This window comes from Molothrus aeneus, chromosome 3 (genome assembly GCF_037042795.1).
Source record: "Molothrus aeneus isolate 106 chromosome 3, BPBGC_Maene_1.0, whole genome shotgun sequence".
Lineage (NCBI taxonomy): Eukaryota > Metazoa > Chordata > Aves > Passeriformes > Icteridae > Molothrus > Molothrus aeneus.
The window spans coordinates 5,721,785-5,744,100 of NC_089648.1; the positions used below are offsets into that span (position 1 = coordinate 5,721,785).

The 22,316-nt window shown below is 47.4% G+C and overlaps 1 protein-coding gene across 2 annotated transcripts in view; it reads left to right on the top strand.

Annotated features, from left to right (window-relative positions):
* The window catches only part of SLC24A3 (solute carrier family 24 member 3), a 99,915-nt gene that overhangs the window by 60,113 nt on the left and 17,486 nt on the right, over positions 1-22,316 (top strand). For both annotated transcript variants that reach the window (XM_066547751.1, XM_066547752.1), the window contains exons 4-9: positions 225-299; positions 2,896-2,980; positions 4,567-4,670; positions 15,798-15,872; positions 19,663-19,688; positions 21,269-21,322. In XM_066547751.1, coding sequence (XP_066403848.1) covers positions 234-299; positions 2,896-2,980; positions 4,567-4,670; positions 15,798-15,872; positions 19,663-19,688; positions 21,269-21,322 — 410 coding nt within the window. In that variant the 5' untranslated portion in view covers positions 225-233. The remainder of the gene's footprint in view (positions 1-224; positions 300-2,895; positions 2,981-4,566; positions 4,671-15,797; positions 15,873-19,662; positions 19,689-21,268; positions 21,323-22,316) is intronic.

Consider the following 22,316-nt stretch of genomic DNA (forward strand, 5'->3'; position numbering starts at 1 on the left):
GTGAAGATAAAATGTTGGCAGTTTTTGATAGTTTATAAGAACTTTCGGATAAATACTCCACCATCTTTCAATTAAATCCCAGACAGCTCTATGAATTCTTCTTGCAAGAGCATTTTATTTTCTTGAAAAGTCTGTACCAAGTCAAACCTGGGATGGGTTGGGATGCTGCTGTTCAGTTCTGTGTGACAGTCTCCAGACTCAGCCCTTTCTCTTCTCCCTTGCAGGCTGTGTACATGTTCTACGCCTTGGCAATCGTCTGCGATGACTTCTTCGTCCCTTCGCTGGAAAAGATCTGTGAAGTGAGTGTTAGATGTTCTGTTCCTTCCTCTTGTGCTGCTTTCACAGCACTTCTGGAGAGCCTTGGGCTGTGGTGATGGTGTATTTATTTGCTGTTGTCCTGCAGTATTGCCTGTGCTGCCTGTCTTGTTGCTCAACATGACGTGTGTGCGTTGACTCAGCTCTGTGTTCTTCCTCGCAGGACAGGCTCTCCAGGTGCTCCAGGCATTCACACTGGGGTGGTTGCTGCTGCCTTTTGTTTGTGTGTCTTTGCAGATGTCTCTGCAGAAGCACCAGGCCCTAGCCTTAACTGACAGAAATTAAAACTCTGGTGATTTACCCCAGTAGAAACCGTGGATCTTGTACCCTGCCCTCACAGTCATGACTGTCAGACCTTGTGTTGTGTGGGTGTAAGTTGTAAAGCAGCAGGGACAGCTAGGTCAGCTGTAAAGAAGCTTGTGAATGCTTCCAGCAATTACAGAGGACTCTGTTTCTCTTTGGTAAGGTCAGGATGCCTAAATTTTAGAAGACAAGGAGTACATTTTTGCCTAAATCAGCTCGGACAGCCACGGAGCAAACACAGACCATGTGCCCAAAATTACTGCGAGCCGTATCTGCTGTCAGTTCCAGGGCAGTGAAATCTCTGTGAGGGGAGAATATGGCTGGTCTTGGCACTGAGAGGTCTGTGCCATTTGTAGAAGACACCTGTCCATGTGCCTGGGAGCAAGTGTCACCCATCAGGGCGTGGGCTGTGCTTGCCCTGGGAGAGATGTGGAAGCTGACAGGGCAAGTAATTTGTGCTGACAGCACTGATGGAGGCTGTCTCCAAACTAACCTGATACTTGAAGTTCAGCACTCTGCTGTGTGGGCCTTTTTTGCATCATCAAAGAAAAAAGCCCCCAGGAAATTCCACTTTTTGGTGCTTAAGTATAGAGGTAACTGAAAGGTAACAACATAAGGCAGGAGCTTCTGTCCTGCGGAGTTGCTGCACCTTCTGGGGCTGAATCTGGGGAACCCCATTGCAAGGTTCAGGAGAGGGAACACTGGGGTGGACATGGGGATAGGAGATGCTGGGGGATGTAGACACACTGAGTTCTTTGACCTCCCCTCTCCCAGGCAAGTGAGCCTGACTGGGCAATGTGGCTCTAGAAGCTGGCTCAGGTGTCTGTGGATGAACAACACCTGGGCTGAGGGAGCAGTGTCTAGGACAGGCTTGTATGTTGGGGTATGTTGGTCAATATGCCCAAGGGCAAACCACCCCCCCAGGAAGCCAGCACAGCTGGTTGGCTTGGCTGGTGGCCTTGCTTTCAAGAGACCACCATGAGTTCCAGCAGCTGTTGTAGGATGGATGTCTCCATAGTTTCATAGAGCATCCTGCAGAAGAACCTGGCCTTTGAGGCTCTGCTTCTGGTCCTGTGAACTTCTTTCGTGATAGTTTTAATCCTGTTTAAAATAGTTTTCCATAAATCTGTATTTTATCACGTTCAACAAGCTTTATAGCAACTCCAGCAGTGCTGTGGTCTTCTGCTTCAAAGGCACTCCTGGTGAGGGCACATCCTGTCCTTTTCCTTGTCCCCATAACTTACGTACAAAGGATTGTTACCTCTGTATGGGCAGTGGATTGAGTTACCCTCCCTCAGGGTTGAGGAATACCCATTGTGGAATCTTCAGAAAAGGCTGCTGTGAGGATTTCTGCTCTCTTGTCTCTGTGCAAAGGTACTTGGCCAAGGAGGAAACAGCAGAGGAGCCCTGCAGAGCTGCAGGGAAATGGAGACAGAGGGAGGTTTCCTGTGTCCTGCCAGGCTGGGGGGCTGCCTCAAGAGCCAGCTCTGCCAGGGACACTTCCCACCACCCTGAGCTGCCTTCCCCATGCTCCTGCCTACCTTTCCTGTGCTCCCACAGTGGCAGCTGCTGTAGTAACAGCTCGGGGTGGTGGCTGTATGGCAGGAGCTGGTGCTCCTCTTCAGTGCCTTGTGGCATCTGCTGAGCAGACGCAGATGGGTGCTGGGTCCCTGGGAGCTGGTGCAGATGGAACAGTGGGAGTGCAAACACAGAGGGTGTAATTAACCAAGGAAATCTGGAAGCAGCATATGCTGATGAAGTTTTTGTAGAACAGTGGGTCCTTTCCCTTCCAGAAGCTCCCAGTTTTAGACAGTCCCTGGGTACTGCTGAGGGACAGGTACAGGAGGTCAGTGATGTAGTCCAGGAGAAAGGGGGTAAGGAGAGGGTAAAGCAAGGCATAACTTGTGCCAGGGAAGGTGGGTGGAGGTGAATAAAGCCTGAGCCCTAGCCCTGCCCTTTACAGGTGAAAGTGGGAAAGATGAGGTGTGTGTTGCTGGGGTTGTGGAGCACACAGACCCATGAGTGGTGAAGCCACCTTCCCTGTTGGCTGGCGTGGTGACCTTTCCCTCCTCTCTAAAAGTGTCCCTGGCATAACCTGCCCTCTCTGCCAGGTGATGCTCCCTTCAGTAGCCAGTGCCTGTGGTGGCTTTTCCCCTATACTTAACCTTTGTTTACACAAACCTTTACAGGTGCCCACTCTCAGCAGGCAGGTTAACGCTGGGAGTGGGATTCCTTCAGCTGCTCAGTGTGCTAATCAGTGACTCTGTTTCTCTGCAGCGCTTGCATCTCAGTGAAGATGTGGCTGGGGCAACTTTCATGGCAGCAGGAAGCTCTGCTCCTGAGCTGTTCACATCTGTCATAGGTAAGGAGCCTGCTGCTGCTTCCCTAAACCTGCACCTTTCCCTGGTTGTTTTCAGAGCTGAAATGGGATTGCTGTGTGCATGCAACATTTGTTATAAGCCTTCCTGGGCACACATGGCACTGGCTGTGGGGAGTCCTTGCCACAGTCAAGGTGAAGTGACTCTGGGGGTACTGTTACCTTGGCCCTGCCAGGATCAGTGGGCACTTTACCATAGCTGCCCATTAACCAGGTTTCACCTACAGCATTATCCTCTCCTGTCCACTTTCCTGCCCCATCTGCCACGCTGTGGGAAAGGATTTCCCCCAGATTTCCCTCTCTGGTACCCTGGCACACTGTTATGTCCTCAGTGGCAGGTTTTCTGCTATCACCTCCCCTCTGGTTAATCTTCCAACACTGCTTTTCCCTGGAAAAGCCAGAGTGGGGTGGAGAAGAGGATTTGAAATGCTTTCTTACAGCAACAGGTTGGTCAGAGCACCACATTTCCAAAGCAGCTCTCTGCTTATGGGAAGTGTGATGAAGGGATTCAGCCATCCTGAAGTGTGCAAAACCTGGGGAAACTCTCAGTGCCCCCACAGCAGTGGGGAAGGGGGACTGCAGGCAGTGTTACAGAGTGATGTTCTCCCTAACCACATCAAGAGGGTGAAGTGTTCCTGCTGTGAAGCTGTGTGCTCTGCAGAGGTCTGATTGCACAAGCAAAGCCTTATCATTTGGGAGCTTAAGTTGGACCAAGTTGGGATTGTCCTTTGGTTAAGGATAGTGCAGCATCAGGGTGAAAATAAAACCAGATTCCTTCAGGTGACTTAGAGAAGCCCTGATGATCACCAGGATAATTTTCCTGCTGTGGTATAACCTGCCAGGTGCCCTGTGTCACTTGGCAGGTGAGGGCTTCTGTGTTTCTGAGAAAAGGATGAAGTTGGAAAAAATATGTGAACTGGTGTTGTAACCTTAAAAGCAAGAGGTGAATTTAAACAGACTGACAGCTAGCAGGAGATGGAGTGTTATTTTTAGGCTGGCTTCCTAAGGAAAGGATTTTGTGCAGCACAGTGATGCGTGTGTCTGTCAGTTCATCTCCCTCACCATTAACCTCATTGGCCAATTTTAACCAAATTTGACAGAAGAGCTCTGAGAAAAGCTTGTGGCATAGCCCTATAACTCATCCTGAGAGGCTTGTGAGTAGCTGTGGCCAGACAGCTCTGAATCATCTCCAGCTTCTACTGAAGCTTCATCCCACTGAATGATGTTGGGATCATTTGGGATGGGGATATGGGAAGGAGCAGAGTACTGCTTGGGGAATATCTTATGGGAGACAGTTTCCTGTGGATTTGTGTGCCACCAGCTGCTGCCATGAGCTTCAGTGTTTTGTGATGTGTATTGCCATAATGTTGGGTCACAATACCAGGAAGTTAATAACTTGGATGTGCTTGGTTTCCATCACACAATCCATCCAGGTCCCCTCAGAAAGCAACTCTCTGCAGTTTGCCTAGTACCTGCCTTTAGATTCATTAATAGGGTGTGGGGTCTGCAATTCTATGTGAGAAAAGTCAGCATTTCCCATTTACACAGCTTCTCTTGAACTTGTTCTTCAGGTGTTTTTATCACAAAAGGAGACGTAGGCGTTGGAACCATCGTGGGCTCGGCTGTATTCAACATCCTCTGTATTATTGGTGTGTGTGGGCTTTTTGCAGGACAGGTAAGAGCATTTAATGATTCCTTACAGTTCTTGCTTCACCCTGTGCCTTGGCTGTACTGCAAAATCAGATGCCAGGTTCACCACCTTGCCACAAATTTTTCTGGTTTTGCTGTTTTTAATAGGGCCCTGTGCCGTTTCTCCTGCATTTTTGAAATGAAAAGCAGCAGCAGCAAAGGTCAGCTCAGGCATTTTGAGCTGCCCAAGGTGTGTGGGTGGGCAGAGGAATAAATGTTGGTTGTTTGCTCCTCATGTAGTTTGTGACTGCTCTCCAGCGTGTCAAACCACTCCTGACAACACAAGCTGTTCATCTGAAATTAAAGCAATTAAGCTGTGAGATCTGAGCTGCTGTCTGAATTGCAGACATGATTGACTGTATAATTAAATACCTGAATCTGCATTTACCTTTGCACTTGCCAACATGCCAAGTGTTTTTACAATCTCATAAATGTTCTCTGGCGTGTTACTGTGCAGATTTACTTGTAAAGAGGAGAAGCAGTGTCATGTTACCAGCACAGGGCAATGGAAGAAGAGGTGAGAAGACCTTGGTCAGTCTGGGAAAGCATGCAGAGAGATGGGGTTTTCCTTATGATCCAGTCCTGTTTTCCTTATGATTCAGTTCTGTTTTCATTAGCTGTGAACTTCTACAGGCTGAAGGTGAACATTTTCAGTGTGAGGAGGCCTCAGGATAAGGCCACAGCAGTACTTTATAACCACCCACGTGCCCTGATTTGCATGCAACATGCAGCTGGCAGCTACAGATGCTCAGCGTGTCAGTGGTTCTGCCGTAACTCTTACTGTGAAAACCCAGTTCATTGAGGTAAATTTTCAATGACCAAAGCCATCCCAGGGCATGAGGCTCTGCTCCCCAGAGGTATTCTCCTGTCATCAATAGGACTTCCTTCTCAGGCTGCTTTTTTCATGCAAATGAAGGTGATTAACTGTCTAGCAGTTAATGATGGCAGAGGAGCCAATTCTGATTTTTACTCTCCACAGTATTGATTGCATGCCTCAAACCTGCTAAAAAATGGCTACAAACCACAGCTTTGGAAAAGGTCTGCTAGAGTTTGGGGCTTGACAGAGAATGTCAGAATGTCAGAGGCCTTTTACAGATGAGAGATTGTTGTTTCAGAAGGATAAATCACAGCCAAAATGCCCTTGTAAAACATCTTCAGCCTTTCAGCCATGGTAGCTTTCAGGAGTTCAAGTCATCCTAGGCATAGTCTGTGAGTTGCTTTCAAGCCAAGCGTTGAGATTTTGACTGCTTTGCCCCATCTTTGTTTTCCTTGGGACTCTGCTGATGATTTTTGTGTGGTTTTGTCACGTCACATAACCTCTCTTTGCTGCAGTCTAACCCTCAGAGGGTGGGTGAGCACTGGAATGATTGACGTCACCGTGTGGAACTGTGATTTTAGTGAGCAAATAAGAAATTTCAGCGTCAATAATTGCAATGTTTTATATAAAACTCTGGATCAATTTATGCTTTTCATTGTTTCCCAGCCTTTCACCAAAAAGTCATTCCCTCTTAGTGGTGTGATTCATCATTTGCTTTGTGTTAGTATGAGTAGGAATTCGATTTTATTGTCAACAATGTCTCTACAGAGGCACTAACATAGATGGTAAATTTGGTTGTTGGTGAGATTTCTGTTCTGCTGGGGACCTGGATCTCAGTGGTGAGTTGCCAGGTGAGCCTGGGGGCTGGTTGTTGGTCAAAGCTGCTTGCTGTGCTCCAGGATTTTTTCTTTGAGCTCAGACCTGTGGATTGAGCAGCTGGAGCCCTCAGATTTTGAGATGCATTGCCCATGGACTGGGAATCCCAGAAGTCAGACCTGCAGGGGCCTTCTGCTGCATTTCTGTTTTTTATTTTATTTTTGACTGGTAAACAGTTGAATTGTAAAATACTGTCCAGCCCTCTCCAGGATAAGTTTTATTTTTTAATTAGGTTGTAGTTTGTATGTGCTGTGTTGAATGTGTTGTTCTTTGGCCTAAGAAAAGACTGGTTTTGAGTTTGTGCACCATGTTTAGAGAAAGAACCAAATGCACAGCCCCAAAAAGCTGGTATGCATTTGCTTGAGCACCAGCCCTAATTGTTTATTCTTCCAAGCCTTTACTGGCTGTATGCACACACTTTTCTGGATAAATCAGAATAAGCATCCCACTGCTGGAACAGGAGAAGGGAAGCGTGCCCACGCCTCTGTGTGATGCTGCACACCTAAAAAAGGCATTGAAAGAGCATTGTGAGGGTTGAAAGTCAAACGCTGCAAAGTTAGAAAATAGCAGTGTGAGGGTTCCCTGTGCACCCTTAATTTGCCCCCCCAGTGTGTGTGCATTATTATCCAGGCTTTAATTACAGAGTCTCTTGCCGGGTTCTCCACGGGCTCCCTGCCTCCCTCTGCACACAGAATGGACTTTGCTCACTTAATGAGCAGATATTCAGGATTTTGTTTTCTCTTATTGTTCACTCTGTGTCCTTCTGCCTTATTTACCAGGCTCTATTCAAGCCCCGTTCCAGAGGCAGAATTATTAATTTCCTCTTGAACTTCTGCCGATCTCGGCGCTATTGTATCTGAGCAGTTGATGAGCAGTTAATTAATCTTCCCCAAACCTCTGCGAGATGAAGGGATGCTTTAAAGATGGGGAAACAAAGCACAGAGAGATTAAATAAAAAAGAATAACTTGTCTTTTTAGGGGCCAATTAGAGCTGGCACAGGCCTGCTCTTTCCCCTGGTGCATAGGATTCTATGGCATGCTCGTGGGTCCTGGCTGCAGGAGCTGCTCCTGCTGCTCCACAGGGCTTTCCTTGCAGGAAAGCCTTGGTTTGAGTGGCCATGTCAGTCTCCACACAGCCCAGCTCTCCTCGGGAGCATTCAACTCCTTGAGCCATATGAGCGCCTCTTCTTCTCCTCATTCCCACCTCCTTCCACAGGGCACCACATGGAATGCCTCTGTCCTGAGCCCTGCCCTCATCCCCAGGGCTGCTCTTGTCTGGAACTAAGCAAGTGATTTAACATCTCCTAACATTTAGTGGTTGCTCTTGCCAGTGTGGTGGTGATGATGTTCCTTCTTGTCACTCCCCCTGCTGCTCTCGAGGCCTGAGAGAAAAACTTTCACCACATTCCTCCCTTGGGTCATGCATCCACCCATAGCTGCTTTCTGAGCATCCAGCTTTCTTCCAGTGGTTTTGATCCCTTCTCCTCTCCCCAGTCCTCTGCTCTATGTCTCCTTCTCCTGGCTAATGTTAGCCATGCCAGGCAGACACCTCTAGAGATGCAGGAGTCTGCTCTGCAGCCAGGGAAATCGTATTTTCCACTGTTTTCATTTCCTCCAGAGATTTTAGATTGGCGGAATTTAAAAAGTGACAGTGGATGCAGGCTGCCCTTGTGTTTGATGGCCAGACAAGAGCCATCCCATGAAGGCTGGATTTTCTAAATTAGCATCCACATTCTGAAAATCAGAGCTTTCAAATATAGCTTAATCTGGGCCTCTGCAGAAGCAGAAGAACTTCATGTCTGGTGTGTGTTGAAGTGTTTGACCAAGGCATGTTTAGAGAGAGAGCTCAAGTTTTCCCTGTGGATAGTGAATGCTGCCCATGTGCCTGTGGCAGTGAGCCTTAGAAGCTCCTCCTGCTTTCTTCTTGCAGCCTGTTGAAATATTCTGCATAGCACTCACACCCAGAGGAGGATTTCTCTTACTTCATCCAGGCAGTAGATGAAAATAAGTGTGGAAATAAGTTAGGAACTCTTCTCATTCCCCACTTGCCTGTGCAGTGCAGGTTGGATGTGTCTGCAGCTGTTCCCTCCTATGTCCCTACACCTTGGACACCAGCACGTCTCCTTGCAGGTAGGCAACTGCTAAGGCACATAACCCAGCTGTTGTTTTTCAGCTGCTGTGTCTGCTTTGCTTCCTTCTGGCAAAAGGGGGAACGAGGAGGTCAGGGAACATTGAGGGAGAATGAAATGGCAGATGCAGCCCTTCAGTCAGTAGTCCAGCAGCGGGGACACAGGCTGGATAGCAGCGAGGAGGCTGCTGTCTGCCTTGTGATGGATTGCATCGGGCTTTTTCCATGCTTGCAAGCCAGCTGTGGATGGGGAGCTTGACCTTAACCTGGGGTCCCCTCCAGGCCTTGGTTGAGCTGTCCTGTCTTCTCTCACGCTCATGTTTGTGCTTCTCAGGCCCTCCCCTCCTTCCCCTGCCCTCTCGCTGTCCTTGGCGGCAAGGACGCGGCATTCTCGGAAGCTGTCCTTGCTTCATTCAGCTCTCATTCAGGCCAGCACAAGCAGAGCTTGTTCACTTTTGGACATTCCCCCATCCAGATTCATCTTGTTTGCACAGCTCTGCTGCTCTCTCCTCGCCATCCTGTCCTCCCAGCACTGACCCACAGTGTTTTGCAGTGCTGCAGAGGAGGCTGAGAAGTGCTTATGTGAGAGCAGCATAACCACGAGTTGCAAGTCACTCCATGTAATTTTGAATGTGCATGGCTTGATTTGTTAATTTGTCTTTAACTGCTCTGTTTTTTAGTTGAGTCCAAGTTTCTCTATTTTACCTTTCCCCAGAAATAGACAGACTTCTCTGGGTGGGGCAGGGGACCAGGAATGCTGGCTTGTGCCACAGATCCTCTTCCAGTTATTGGTTCTGTCAAGGGGCATCATTCCTCAACGTACTGGAGCAGAAGAGGATGGCAGTGACTGTCTGACCTGCCTCTTTCTTTTCCAGTGGGATTCTTTTACCTCAGGAATTAAACTAAATTCAGCAGGCTCTCCTTTGTCCAGGTCACAGAACCCCTGTGCCAGCCGAGGTGCCTCTAGGAATTATCAGCTGCCATGGGTTATGTCAGTGGAAAATACGCCTGTGTTGGGCATGTTGACCAGGACACTAAACAGAGTTTAATAACCTGGTAGAATGTTTTTTAATGAAGCAACTGGGACTTCTGTAATCTGTTTTACCCCACTTCTGCCATTCAGCCAGCTTGCATGCTTCTTAATCCTTTAAGCTTTAATTTCACTCACAACTCAGACTGCAGCCATTACTGACTTTGGGCTTTGATTGCATTCATGAGCTTTTTTATTTTCCTCTTCTTGACTGTGGAGAAGTTTTAAAAGGTGAGAGTTGGAATCCTGTTGCTTTTTCTTCACTGATCTCTGAACATAGGTGGAAAACATGTAAAACTCTGGGGAAGTAGTTTAAGGAGAACTTAGTGCCAGCTGTTGGGACTGTTCAGTGCTCTCAGAGCCCAGGGCACTTTGGGGTTTGGTGCTGGCAGCGTTTTATAGTGACCATGAGCCTGGTCTTTCACTGACACAGGGCTGTGTTGCAGACATGGGACACACTAATAGGTCAGACTGAAGTAGTGCAGAGGCCAAGGCTGTGGTCCTTGGGTACCTAAAGCTGCTGGCATGGCACACACAGTGGTGTGTGAAAGCCCAGGTACAGGGGAAGCAGGGGGGATGATGGCAGGATGCTGTGCAACATCAGGCAGTCTGTAAGGTGCTGAGAGTGCAGCAGGACAGAGAGGTGTGAATGGAGTTTCAGGATAGAGAGGTACCATTAATTAGAGATGCTGCCCAAGGCAATCAGAAGAGTTGCAAATGGATTCCTGTCAGCATCACACCAAGGCTACTTCCTATTTGTCACAAAAACCATCACCATTTTTGGTTTTCTCTGTCAAATTGACACACAGATCAATACCATGGATGTACCATTTGTATGATATTTTCTCTAATCATTTATAGTGTAAAAGCAAGGGAGATAATAGAAAATCTGTTTTTTACTTCTGACAAGGACTGGCCAGTCCAGAGACTGGGAGATGTTTACTCTGTGCACGCTTTCCTGTCTGCAGCTATCCTTGAATTCTGCTGTGGATCTTGTGGTCCAGCAGAGGCCTTGGGGTCCTGCTGCCTCAGCACTGTGGGAATCTGAGCTAAAGAGACATGCTGGTCCAAATAACTCATGGATGATTATAACCACCAGTTGAGCAGGGAAATATTTCTGGCTTTGTCCTGAGGTTTGGAGAGTGTCCACTGTTTCCATTCTGAGAATGTCACATAGACAGATTGCTGCAACAGTGATGAAAATATCAAGAGAGGCCTAAAAAAGCAAATATTCTTGGGGAAGTAATGAGAATAGATGGAGTTGGTGCACAGTGTACAGACTGGGAGCCAGAGTGACAGCTGAGCTTTGCAGAGAATGGCAAACCAGAGGTGAAATTAGGGGCTGGTAATTAGAAGGAGGCTTTTCTCACAGCAGGTCCCTTAGATCGTGGCTGCTTTAACTGCCTGAGAGAGATGGATTAGGCCTGGATTTTTCTTTGGCCTGACCTGTGCTCATATTTGGTGCTTTGCTGAAGCTGGGAGCTCTGGTTAGTATTGGTCAAAGCCTCAAGCAAGCCCTAATGCTGCATCATGAGACCCTGGGGTCTTTGGCCAAAATTATGGTCTGGAGACTGAGCTGGATACTTGTACTGTCCTGGGATATTCAGACATGACCATGGGGTATAGAGAAAGTGTCACTTAGTCCAGGACATCCTGCTGTGCAGTCTGTCCCAGCACAGGGCCCTCTGGCTGATGCTGGCTGCCTGCTGGAAAGCCTTTCTGGCTTTCCTGGGGCTGTGCAGAGTGGTTCCGTGTGCCAGGAGGGGATGTGGGATCAGGACTCCTGCTGTGTTGGGAGATGGCACCTCTAGGATCCTGTTGGACCTGCTTAGCTGATTTATGGATGTGCCAAAAGTGCCATCAGGAACCCACCACCCTCCAAACCATACCAAGTCCTGCTTGTGTCTCCCAGGAAAGGTGCAGAGGCTCCACAATGGCTTCTTGCTGACAGCCACAGATGGATCTACAGCCTAATTTAATGTAAAGATGAGTATAAGTAAAGCACTATCGCACTCTCCTATTAATCTGAGATGCTTCACTGATACCTTGACCAGTGAGAATGAGCAGGCAGGCAGCCGGGTCCTTGGAATTACCTGAGCTGAGCAAAGTAATCAGCTGCAAATTTTAAAGGCAGAGCTTATGCCCTGATACCTGACGTAGAGCCCTTTTTATTTTTGTACAATTCTGAATGCATAAGACATGGATTAACTGCAAACTATGGCCAGCCTGATTCCTTGAAAATCTGTCCCAGACCTCCACCTGAGCTCACTGCTTCCTGTAACAGTGGCCAGCAGTTGGTCATTTCTCTTGCTTTGGCTTGAGATCCTGCTGTTTTACCATGGAACTGATTTGAAATCGCATTGAGGGTTTGCAGAACAGCGGTGTCAGGAGCACAGCCCTTTCTGGAGGGGACCCCAACAGGCTTCAGAAGGCTCCTCCTCAGCTCTGTGGGCAGCTCCTGCAAGCCAGGAGCAGCGTGTGAGGAGGTTCCATGGCACAGCTGGCTGCAGCTCACCCAGGGGGCTGACACAGCGTTTGTGGGCCAGAGGCTTGTGAGGGATCACAGCGAGCAGCAGCTCTTCAGGCAGCGCTCTAAAGCCAGATCCCTGCATCTGCTAGGCTGGTGTAAGAGCTTCCCTAATCACTTCTGTGCAGTCCACATCAAAGAGGGGCAGCATGAGGACTGACCCAGATTCTCTGCTCCTGGATGCCTTTTGATGGTGGTGGATTCACTGCTGGCACATCTCTGTTGAACTCCATAGGCTCACGGCTAATCGCTTGCAGGGATTGTCTTTAATCTTTTGACACCCTAGTCCAAGCCTCTCACCCTTCCTACCTCTCCACATCAGCAAATTAGGTTATTAGCTCTTAATACCTCAAAATCTAGACCTTCTGTGCCAGAGGGTAACAGAGAAACAAGATTAGGGAGATTGCTTCCAAAGCCTGGCATTTCCCAGCAGTGTTAGTAGCTGATCAACGCTTGAGAATGTCAAGCAAAGAACTGGCCGTGAGATGAGGAAAACCCTCAAAACAATTCAGAGTGAAGAAGATCCCTGAAGAACATGGATGGGATTGCATGCTTCCCCTGGAAGTTTAGCAGCCAGAATACTCAGGAGTGCACATGCCTCTGGACATCCTTGCCAGGGAGGGAGCAGCAGCCCTGTTCTGCCACATGTGCTTTGTCTTGGGCCTGTTGCTGCTGTGGGCAGAGCAGGCTGGAAAACAGCCAGCTGGTGATGGTTGTCTCCTGGATGGAGATAAAGCTTCCATGCTCCTAAGAGCAGAGAAACAATTTGGATGAGCAGAAGAGAGAAGGGTCAGTTTTACAGAGGATAAAAAGTGAAGTCCTAGGATGAGGCGTGGGGCATATTGCCACTGAGGTCCTGGTTGCCCTGAGCCAACTTCAGTGCTACAGGAAGCAGACACCAGTGTCTGATTTTAGGGGAGATTTTCCCACTGGTGGCTGATCTCTACACATGTGCTATGTGGAGGAGGAGCGTGTGCTGCACAGGGCCGCAGCTTCGGGAGTTACAAACCTCAGAAATCAAGCTAGAACTGAGAAAAATCTTGATTTTTCTGCTCTCCAGCCCATCAAAAAGGGAAGTAAGCATTCTGAGTAGTGAATTTTATATGTAGGATTTTGCAGGGTGAAAGTTTACCTGTGAGAGACCAGGTAGCTATTATGGGTAAGTTTACCCTTAGGAGTGATGCTGTAGCATGCAGGGGAGCAGGCTCAGTGCGTCTTGTGTGGAGCCATCAGGGGATGCTCTCATTCAAGCCTTGACTTCAGAGCTTTTCTTTCCAGCTCAGGTGAACTGGGTTCAGTCCCCACAAAGTGGTCAAGGAACAGCTAAGAGGCATTTGTGTGGTGTTTGGATTTCAGGTACTCACTTCAAAAGGAGGAAACGTCACTGCACTGACAATCAGAGGCTCCACAGATGCCTCCTTATGCTCAGCTCCCACAGGACCAGCTCGCTGCTGGGTTACAATATGACATTATTGCTGATTTAAAACTCAAATTTGATCATGTTTTTACCCAAGCTGATTGCTTCCCTCATTTCTTTTCTGCCTTGCTGATCTGTAATTTCAGTGGTTTACAGCATGTTAAGGTTTATGTGGAGTCCTTGGTGGCTGCAAGGCACAATTTATGCCCTCAGGAGCTCGGTAGTTCTGCCCCAGGATGTGCTTCTGACCAGGCTGAGTGCTGCCATTGCTCTCTCAGTGCTCATGAGCTCCTTTCACCCTCAGTGCATGGTTGCCCTTAACTGTGTGGCTTCCCTGTATCACATGAATCAAATGGCTGAGAAACTTCAGCTAGGTGACTTGGGCCCTAAACACGTCTGAGATTTAGCTGCCCAACAGTTATTGCATCAGGGAGACCCATTCTGATGTCTGTGAAATGTGAGCAGCCTGTACAGGTGCCAGGCATGAGCATGTTCCCCTACAATCCAATCTGGAATCAGCACAAGGGTCCTTGTGATTCCCACAGGATCTTGGTCTATCAGTTCTGTGCTGTAGGTCCCTGCTGGAAAGCTGCATTTAAGCATCTGGATCTTACTGTGCTCATTCATTTGCCTGAGGAAAATTCCTTGGGAAAATATTATCCTTTAAGATCATTGAAGAATACCAAAGAACAGGAGGAAAGACTACCTTGACTCCTCATAGCCAGGCACCTTGCTTTCACAGGTGTGCTGTGCTGCCTGGTGACACCCCTTAGGCCAGGGACAGAGGTTAGGAGTCAGAGTCTTTTCCTGTGGGGGCTGTCCTTTGCTTCAGAAAAGTGATTTCTGTGTGCAGAGCTGAAGTTACAGCTGTAAAATCCCCACCAGCATGCATCCCTGCTGAAGCAAGTGCAGAGGACCTTCAGCAGCATCCTGAAAGCTGAGTGGAATAATGTCCTATCATTCTATAAACTTCCTTGCAAAATTTGCTCAATCAGAATGAAGGATGTAAAATGTGAGATTTAACTGAGGATCTCTGAATAGAATTATGAACCCAGCTCCAGGTTTTTACAATTGGAAATTTCCATGAGAAAGCATCTCCGTTTATCTATGTCTCTGTGCCTTGGAATGTATTGTCAGCTGGTAGAAATCTGGTTTGACCCAAGGGCTTTAAAAGCCTGCTTTTTTGCTTCATGTAGGAGTTTCTAACATGTAAATGGTTGCATAAAGAGACTTTACACTGGGCATAAATCACATCAATTTTTTACAAAACCATGCTACTAAGAGCCTGTAGATATTTTTCAGGTATAATGGTCAGTATCTTTTTACAGCATTTGTTCCATTAGCAGTTTTGGAAATTCCAATATTGGAGAAATTTGGGAAATTTTTGCTGACACTGAAATAGAACTGAAAATGATGTTACTGTTCATGTGACTGGATTCATGGACAAGCATGACTGGAGGGTACAGTCAGAAAATTAATGTATATGTTCAGATCCAAATCAGTGAAAATGAACTATCTCCCATCTTCCTCCTTCAGCTTTACACCTTTGAAGGATGTGATCCAGAGTGTTTGAAATGCACTCCAGAACTGGGAAATACAGATTTGAGGAGAAGCTTCTACTGAGGGGACTTCCTAGAGCTGCAAAAAATAGAATCATATTGAAGATGTTACTCCACATGACTGCTTTTAATCTGTCCTTTTGAATACTATTAATGAAATTAAAGATTAATTTGTTCACTGGTATTTTCTTCTGAGTTGCAGGCTCGTGCAGCCTGCAGTGAGAATTCTTCCTCATTTCTGTGGCTTTGGAAAGTGTCAAGTGACATGAACTGCACAGTGATCCCTTTTTATTCTCCACTGCATCCAAAAATTCCTGAGTTTTGTTCATAACATTTTGCTGGAGTGTTGACTTGAGTGTTTGTCCCAAAACCTGTGTAGGTGCACACAGAGCTGTAGTGATGCTCATCAGTGTGGTCGTGCTGAGCTTTACAAGCAGCAGCCCTCACAGATTTTGTGGGGACACACAGCCCGACGTGAGGGACAGCTGAGTCCACAGGTACTTCCAATGTGGCAGTTCCTGTCGCCCTTGCAGCTGTCCCCCCACCAGCCACAGAAAGTGTTCCCAGTCTTAGGCCTCTTTCTTGAATTCCCAGCATGTGTGGGGACATCTCCCCACACAGGTGGCACTGGGCACACTCTGCTGGTGTGACAGTGGGGACAGCTCCCCCAGAGTGACAGGTGGCACTGGGGACACCCTGCTGGTGTGGCAGTCGTGCTGCAGAGCCTGGCTGACACGCTGTCTTTGCCTCTTTCCCCAGGTTGTTGCGCTGTCATCATGGAGTCTCTTGAGAGATTCGATCTACTACACGCTGTCTGTTGTTGCACTCATCGTGGTAAGTTTGTGAAGGTTTTGGGAGCCCATGTCTGCTGTTTGTGAAGGTTTTCCATCTGTGGGAGCCCATGTCTGCTACCACCTCTAAAGGGAACCTGCCATGGCAGAGCAGTCGTGTAGCTGAGATCCCAGCTCAGGCACTCACAGGGATTTCTGCTTGTGGAAAACTGCTCGTGGTCTCCCTGGTTCTGCTGGGATGCCTGGCCTGAGGGCAGGAGGTGGAGGAGTGTCTGGAGAGCCCAGAGGGAAAGCTGGGGCAGGGCATGGTGGCCCAGGGCAGACATGGGGAGCAGAGCTAAACCCAGCCCCTGGGCAGCCCTGCAGTGGGTGGGTCAGTGCTCTCCTGGCCCTCATGACTTCATGAAATGCATGTCACTCACCTGTAAGGAGGCAGAACTTATGCCCAGAGGAGAGAGATCCTGAGCAGCTACTGCAAAACCTTCAGGTTAGTTTTTCCACACATAACAGGGGAAGGTTCAGTGCATGCTTACAGCAAGTCATCTAACAAAAACTACACTTTCAGCACTTCTTAGTGCCTATCCCAATTTTCATCAAGCTCAGAAAATGCTCCAAATCTCTCAGAATTGGGCTATTCCTTGAAAAAAATTTGGCACAAGAGTTAAATAAAGACACTGCTATCATTTTAGTATTACCTTTGTAACCAATACCAAACAGTGCCAGGAAATGTAAAAATTGAATTTTCAGGTAGCAGTTGCACATCTTTTTTTCTCCCCACCCTAGCCTAGTACCCTAGATTCCCTAAGACAGGAAGAGTGAATTTGGGAGGTTAACTTCCATATGTCAGCAAGAAGGGGACTTCAGAGTCAGAAGAGGGTTCCTTGCAGTCTGGGTTGCTTTGGTTAGTGTGTTTCAACAGTGGGGTTTGGTTTGTTTCCTGCTGAACAAGCCTGTGTTTCCACATATACTCTGTAGCCGCAAAGGCCTCTATCTGCCTTGTCCCAAACAGGGGATCTCTCTCAACCTGTAAGTTTGTACTTTTATTCCCCATACTGCAAGGCCAGCCATTTTGTACCTGCTGAAAAATAACTTTTCAACATAATTACTAGCAATGAGCTGCAAAACAAAAAGCTTTTTTTTTGTTTTGTTTTGACATCTTGACAGTAACCTCTTAAAAGACACTTCAGTGCTTTGTAGGCAGGGATAATTTTTCCACATGAGGGCATTGAGACTTCTCTGCAGCTGGAATAGAGTCATCAATCTTGAAGAATTATATAGTTTGTAGAAGTTTGTTCTCATGGTGTTTTAAACAACAGCCTGTGGTGCTGTGTTAAAAGTTGCACTCCGCTGGTATCTTTAGTAATCATAAATACACCTGAGGGGAAATATATTCCTTCCAATGCTGAGATACAGCAACTCTAAAAAGCTTGATACTGTGCTGGGTAAATCAATATGACTTTGTCTCTATTTGCACTAGAAAAGGAAGTATTTCTTACAATGCTCTTGTAAGAAATAGAGCAGTATAGACTCACCTGTTTGCTGCTCCAGGCCATTTGATGAGAGAGAGAGTGAACTCTGAACCACAGAGGTTAGAAGTGGATATAAACCACATTTACCATACTTAATTCATCTTTATTCAGCCCTATTATTTTTTAAACTTTATTATAATATTACAGTGCTACCTTGTCTTCTAGTAGAGTTTGGCAAAACTTACTCCTTATTCTCTTGAAAGGAAAAAGATGCATGTATATCTTACCTTGAAGGGACACGGTCAGAGTCATTAGAGGCAAAATTGAGATGGGTGCTATTTTTACACACAGAAGTCAGTGCACATGCTTTCACCTCCCATCACACCAAAACATTGTAACCTAAAACAGGCCTTGTCAGATTAGATCACAGTGACTGGGAACTGTAATTTACAACGCTTTGTGGTCACGTTTTCTTCCAGTAACCAGTATAACTCCTGCCTCGTGCCGGCTGTCACACAGGAATTGCTATTTACAGCTGTATGGCCAAGGGGAAGTGTTCACTGTGCTTTCAGGGCCTCGTTCCTTTTCCCTCCTGTTTCCCTGGGGCACAGCCATGGATCTGTAATCCCTGGTGCAGGCACACATTTCCCTGCTGGTGTTTTGGAAGGGCTGAATGGACCACAGCCTGTCACTGGGGCCATGAGGGCTGCATGTGATTCCAGCACCAGACTCCTGTGGAGGCACCATTACACCGCGGTGTGACTGTGTTCTTAGGGGTCCGAGGATGAGGGAAGAGACGAGGATCTGACTCCATGTTTCAGAAGGCTTGATTAATTATTTTATTATATATATTATATTAAAACTATACTAAAAGAATAGAAGAAAGGATTTTATCAGAAGGCCAGCTAAGAATAGAAAAAGAAGGAGTGAATAACAAAGGCTTGTGTCTTGGACAGAGAGTCTGAGCCAGCTGACTGTGATTGGCCATTAATTAGAAACAACCACATGAGACCAATCACAGATCCACCTGTTGCATTCTACAGCAGCAGATAATCCTTGTTTACATTTTGTTCTTGAGGCCTCTCAGCTTCTCAGGAGGAAAAATCCTAAGGAAAGGATTTTTCATAAAAGATGCCTGTGACATCGCAGGGCCCTCTGCAGCCATCCCGCTGTGGTGGGAGCAGGACTGGAGGAGGCATGAGGAATAGCAGGGCTGGTGGAACATGGCAAGGGGAATGGCCTGGTCATGGAGCATGGCAGCCACTGCCCCTGTGAGCCTTCAGCCACTGCCAGTTTGAGCCCTCAGCCGTTGCCAGTGTGGGCCCTCAGCCATTGCCAATGTGGGCCCTCAGCCACTGCCAGTGTGGGCCCTCAGCCACTGCCAGTGTGGGCCCTCAGCCACTGCCAGTGTGGGCCTTCAGCTACTGCCAATGTGGGCCTTCAGCTACTGCCAGTGCAGGCCCTTCCCTCACCCCTTGCCATGGTGCTGCTGCTTCCTTCACAACCCTCACCATGGCGCTAGTTCTCCCTTGACACCTCTCACCTAGGCACTGGTCCTTCCCTCATGCCCCTTCACCATGGCACTTGTCGTTCCCTCACGCACCTTCCCTCACACCCCTCAGCATGGTGCTGGTCCTTCCCTCACACCCCTTCCCTCACAACCCTCAGCATGGTGCTGGTCCTTCCCTCACACCCCTTCCTTCATGACCCTTCGCCATTGCTCTGGTCCTTCTTTCACACCCCTCAGCATGGCGCTTGTCCTTCCCTCACACCCCTCAGCATGGCGCTGGTCTTTCCCTCAGAGAGGAGGTGCATTCCCTCAGGGAGGAGGTGCATCTCCAGCACTGTTGGGGAAGCCACAGTGCCTGTCCATCAGCAGGTGTGCCACAGGGGCTGTCAGTAGCTACAGTCAGCTGGGGTGATGGTCACCCTGAGCTGATGGGAACAACACCCTGGGCCCAGCAGGACATGGCAGCAGCTGCAGAGCTTGCTGTGGATCTGCTGGTGGGTCACTTGGCATCCAGCTGGGAGCCAGCAGGAAGGAGGCCATGTCTGGTGAGACAGCCAGGTGGGTCAGAGGGGTGCAGCCCTGTCTCTGGTTCACCACTGCTTTCCCTCTAACTGCTGCACAAGGACCCAGTGCCATTTGGGAAAGGGGTACCTGCTAGCCTTGACTAGGTGAGTGAAACTAAGGGGTTAAGAAGTTCAAAGGCTGGGCAGGAGGGCAGTGCCAAAATACACCCGAGCTTGATGCCATTGCCATGAGCCCTGGCTTGCTTTACTCTGTTCCCTGCCTCAGGTGATGCGTTGTTTTCAGCTATGGTTTTGTGTATAACATGCTATTTTTAAATCTTTTCTCCACAGTTTATTTATGATGAAAGAGTTTCCTGGTAAGTGAATCCCTTTTCTTTTCATTTTTTCTGGTTATACCACAAAAGCTTCCATAATTAGTATTTATGAGAAGGAGAAAGCTAAAAAGTTCTGCAGGGCAGCTATTTGCTGCTATGTGAGAAACGTCAGCATGAGACCAGCCAGAGTAACTAATTTTTTGAGCTAGAGAAGAAAGCCCAGGATAATCAGATTGTTCCTGGTACAGTGGCAGCAGAGCTGTGGGTGTGCAAGAAGGAGCTACCCAAGTAGTTGGGTATTTCCTAATTTAGTGAATGACCAGTTAAAATAAATAATAAAAAAATCCCTATTAATGTGTTAAAGTGCAGCACAGTAGGTATGGTTGTCTAGGAGGGCTGCAGATACTTTTCAATTGCCTTGGACTCACGGTTTTGTTTCTGGCACATCCCAGAGGTGATGTGGTGACATCTAAAGGTGACAGTGGAGGTGACAGCTTTGGCTTTGGTGTCACTCCCAGCTGGTGTCATTTGGATTACAAGCACTAGGGAGCGTCAGGCTGCTTGGGCTGGTGTTTTCCCTCACTGGCTCTTGCCCATTTCAGAGGCAGATTTCAATCACCCATTCTTGGCAATGGCCTGATTTTCTTTGCTGATTTTTTGTGTGGTTTTTTTTAACTGAAATTCACTCGAAGGCTAATTGTATTTAACTGAGGTCTAAAAAAAACCCCAAACCACATAACACAGAAGCTGAATGTTGAATCTTAAGAAGCAGGGAATGAGACATTGATATAGTTAGTGCAATATCTCAAGATCCTTGTGGAGAAAATGTTCCATGAATTAGTTTGATAATGGATGATTTTCACAAGGACTAGCAGCTTGCCATGGGGAACTAAGCAGAATACAGCATTTTGGACAGTGAAAAAGATCACCTAGAAACAAGCTCTAAAAGCCATATTGTAATTTGTTTTCATACAAATTTCATTATTCCTTAGTTTGACACAGAAACAGCAGAGGGAAAAAAACCTGTCAGTATCTAATCAGCAGTTTGAACTGCTGCCTGCTGCATTCTCAGCACTCACGCAGCAGCAGTAGTGGCAGAGCAGCTGCCCCTTGCTCAGCTTGTCTTAGCACAATTGGCTTTCCAAAGCCCAGCATCTTGCTCAGGTTGTCTCAGCACAATTGGCTTTCCAAAGCCCAGCATCTTGCTCAGGTTGTCTCAGCACAATTGGCTTTACAAAGCCCAGCATCCTGCTCTACACTCCTGCAGACACAGCAGGGTGGCTGCTCCCCTCCCTTGGCCGCATCCCATGGTCATTGTCCTTATGGAAGTGTTGGTGGTCCTTGGGTGTGTGATTTGCTCACTGAACTCCTGGGTTTTGTCTCTTGCTCTTAGCTGACAGGTCAGTTTGGCCAAGTAAAATCACAGAAGTCAAGAAAACAAAGGAGGATGTGTGAGCCATTTCTTTGTGCATCTCTTTTTTTGTAGAGGAATATTAAGGTAGCCCAGGAGGATCAAGCCTTTCTGCAGGCTTGTGGTGTGTCAGAAACACGGGGGAGTGGCTGAACAGGGGCTGCTGATGCCGTGCCCTGCTCTGATGTGTTTGTGTTGCTCTTGTTTCCAGGTGGGAGTCCTTAGTCTTAGTCCTGATGTATGTGATCTACATCTTTATAATGAAGTAAGTCAAATGTGCCCTCAGTTTATCTAATTTCTAAGGCTCCTTGCTCTCCTTGCCTTACCTAGCCCTTACAACAAGAGGAAGAAGCAGCCTCCAGTTCTGCCAGAGGAGGTTTAGCTTGGCTATTAGGGAAAATTTCTTCACCAAAAAGGTTGTCAGCTGCAGGAACAGGCTGCCCAGGCCAGTGTTGGAATCGCTATTCCTGAAGGGGTTTAAAAGATGTGCAAATATGGTGCTTAGGGACATGGCTTAGGAGTGGGCTCGGCAGTGCTAAATTAACATTGGACTGGATGACTGTGGAGGTTTTTTCCAACCTAAACTGTCCTGTGAACCTGTGCTATATGGATCTCCTCCTGTGTGAACTGACCAAAGCTAAGAGCAAACCTGTGGCAGAGCAAGTCCCACCAAAACAATCTCTTCTGACTTCACTTTAGCATCTCTACTTGGAAATAAGCAGGAGTGAGATTCCAGTCCACTTTTCATGGGAGCAAAGCTCTGCAGCAGTTCTTGCTTGCCTGGAGATCAGTGATAAAATTACAGCATAGTCAGCAGTGATTTTCTGAGCATCTGGCCTGTGTGACTTCTTCCACACAAGTTCTTGCTAGTAAAACTGGTCTGTTCTGCTGTTTTGTTCACCTCCTCCTGTCTTGTTTTCAAAAGCCAGTGGAAAGGAAACCCAGATTCAAACTGGAACATTCAACAAAACCTTCCAGCTGCCAAACACACCAGTGGTCTTGTCTCCACAAGTAAGACTAGAGATTTGTTTTGAAATGATGAATAGAGTAATATTGTGAGAGCAATTCTCAGTGAGAACAGCAAAACACTCAGGCTGGCTGAAGGGAACACAAGTCAGAATTCATCTATTAATTAGAAATTTTGACATGGAGGGTAGCTTTTTACTCTTGGAACATTTAACTGACCAGCAAGACAGTTGTAATGTGTGCATTTTTTTTTTTCTAAAAACAATGTTGTAATGTGAACAGGCTTTTCAGAC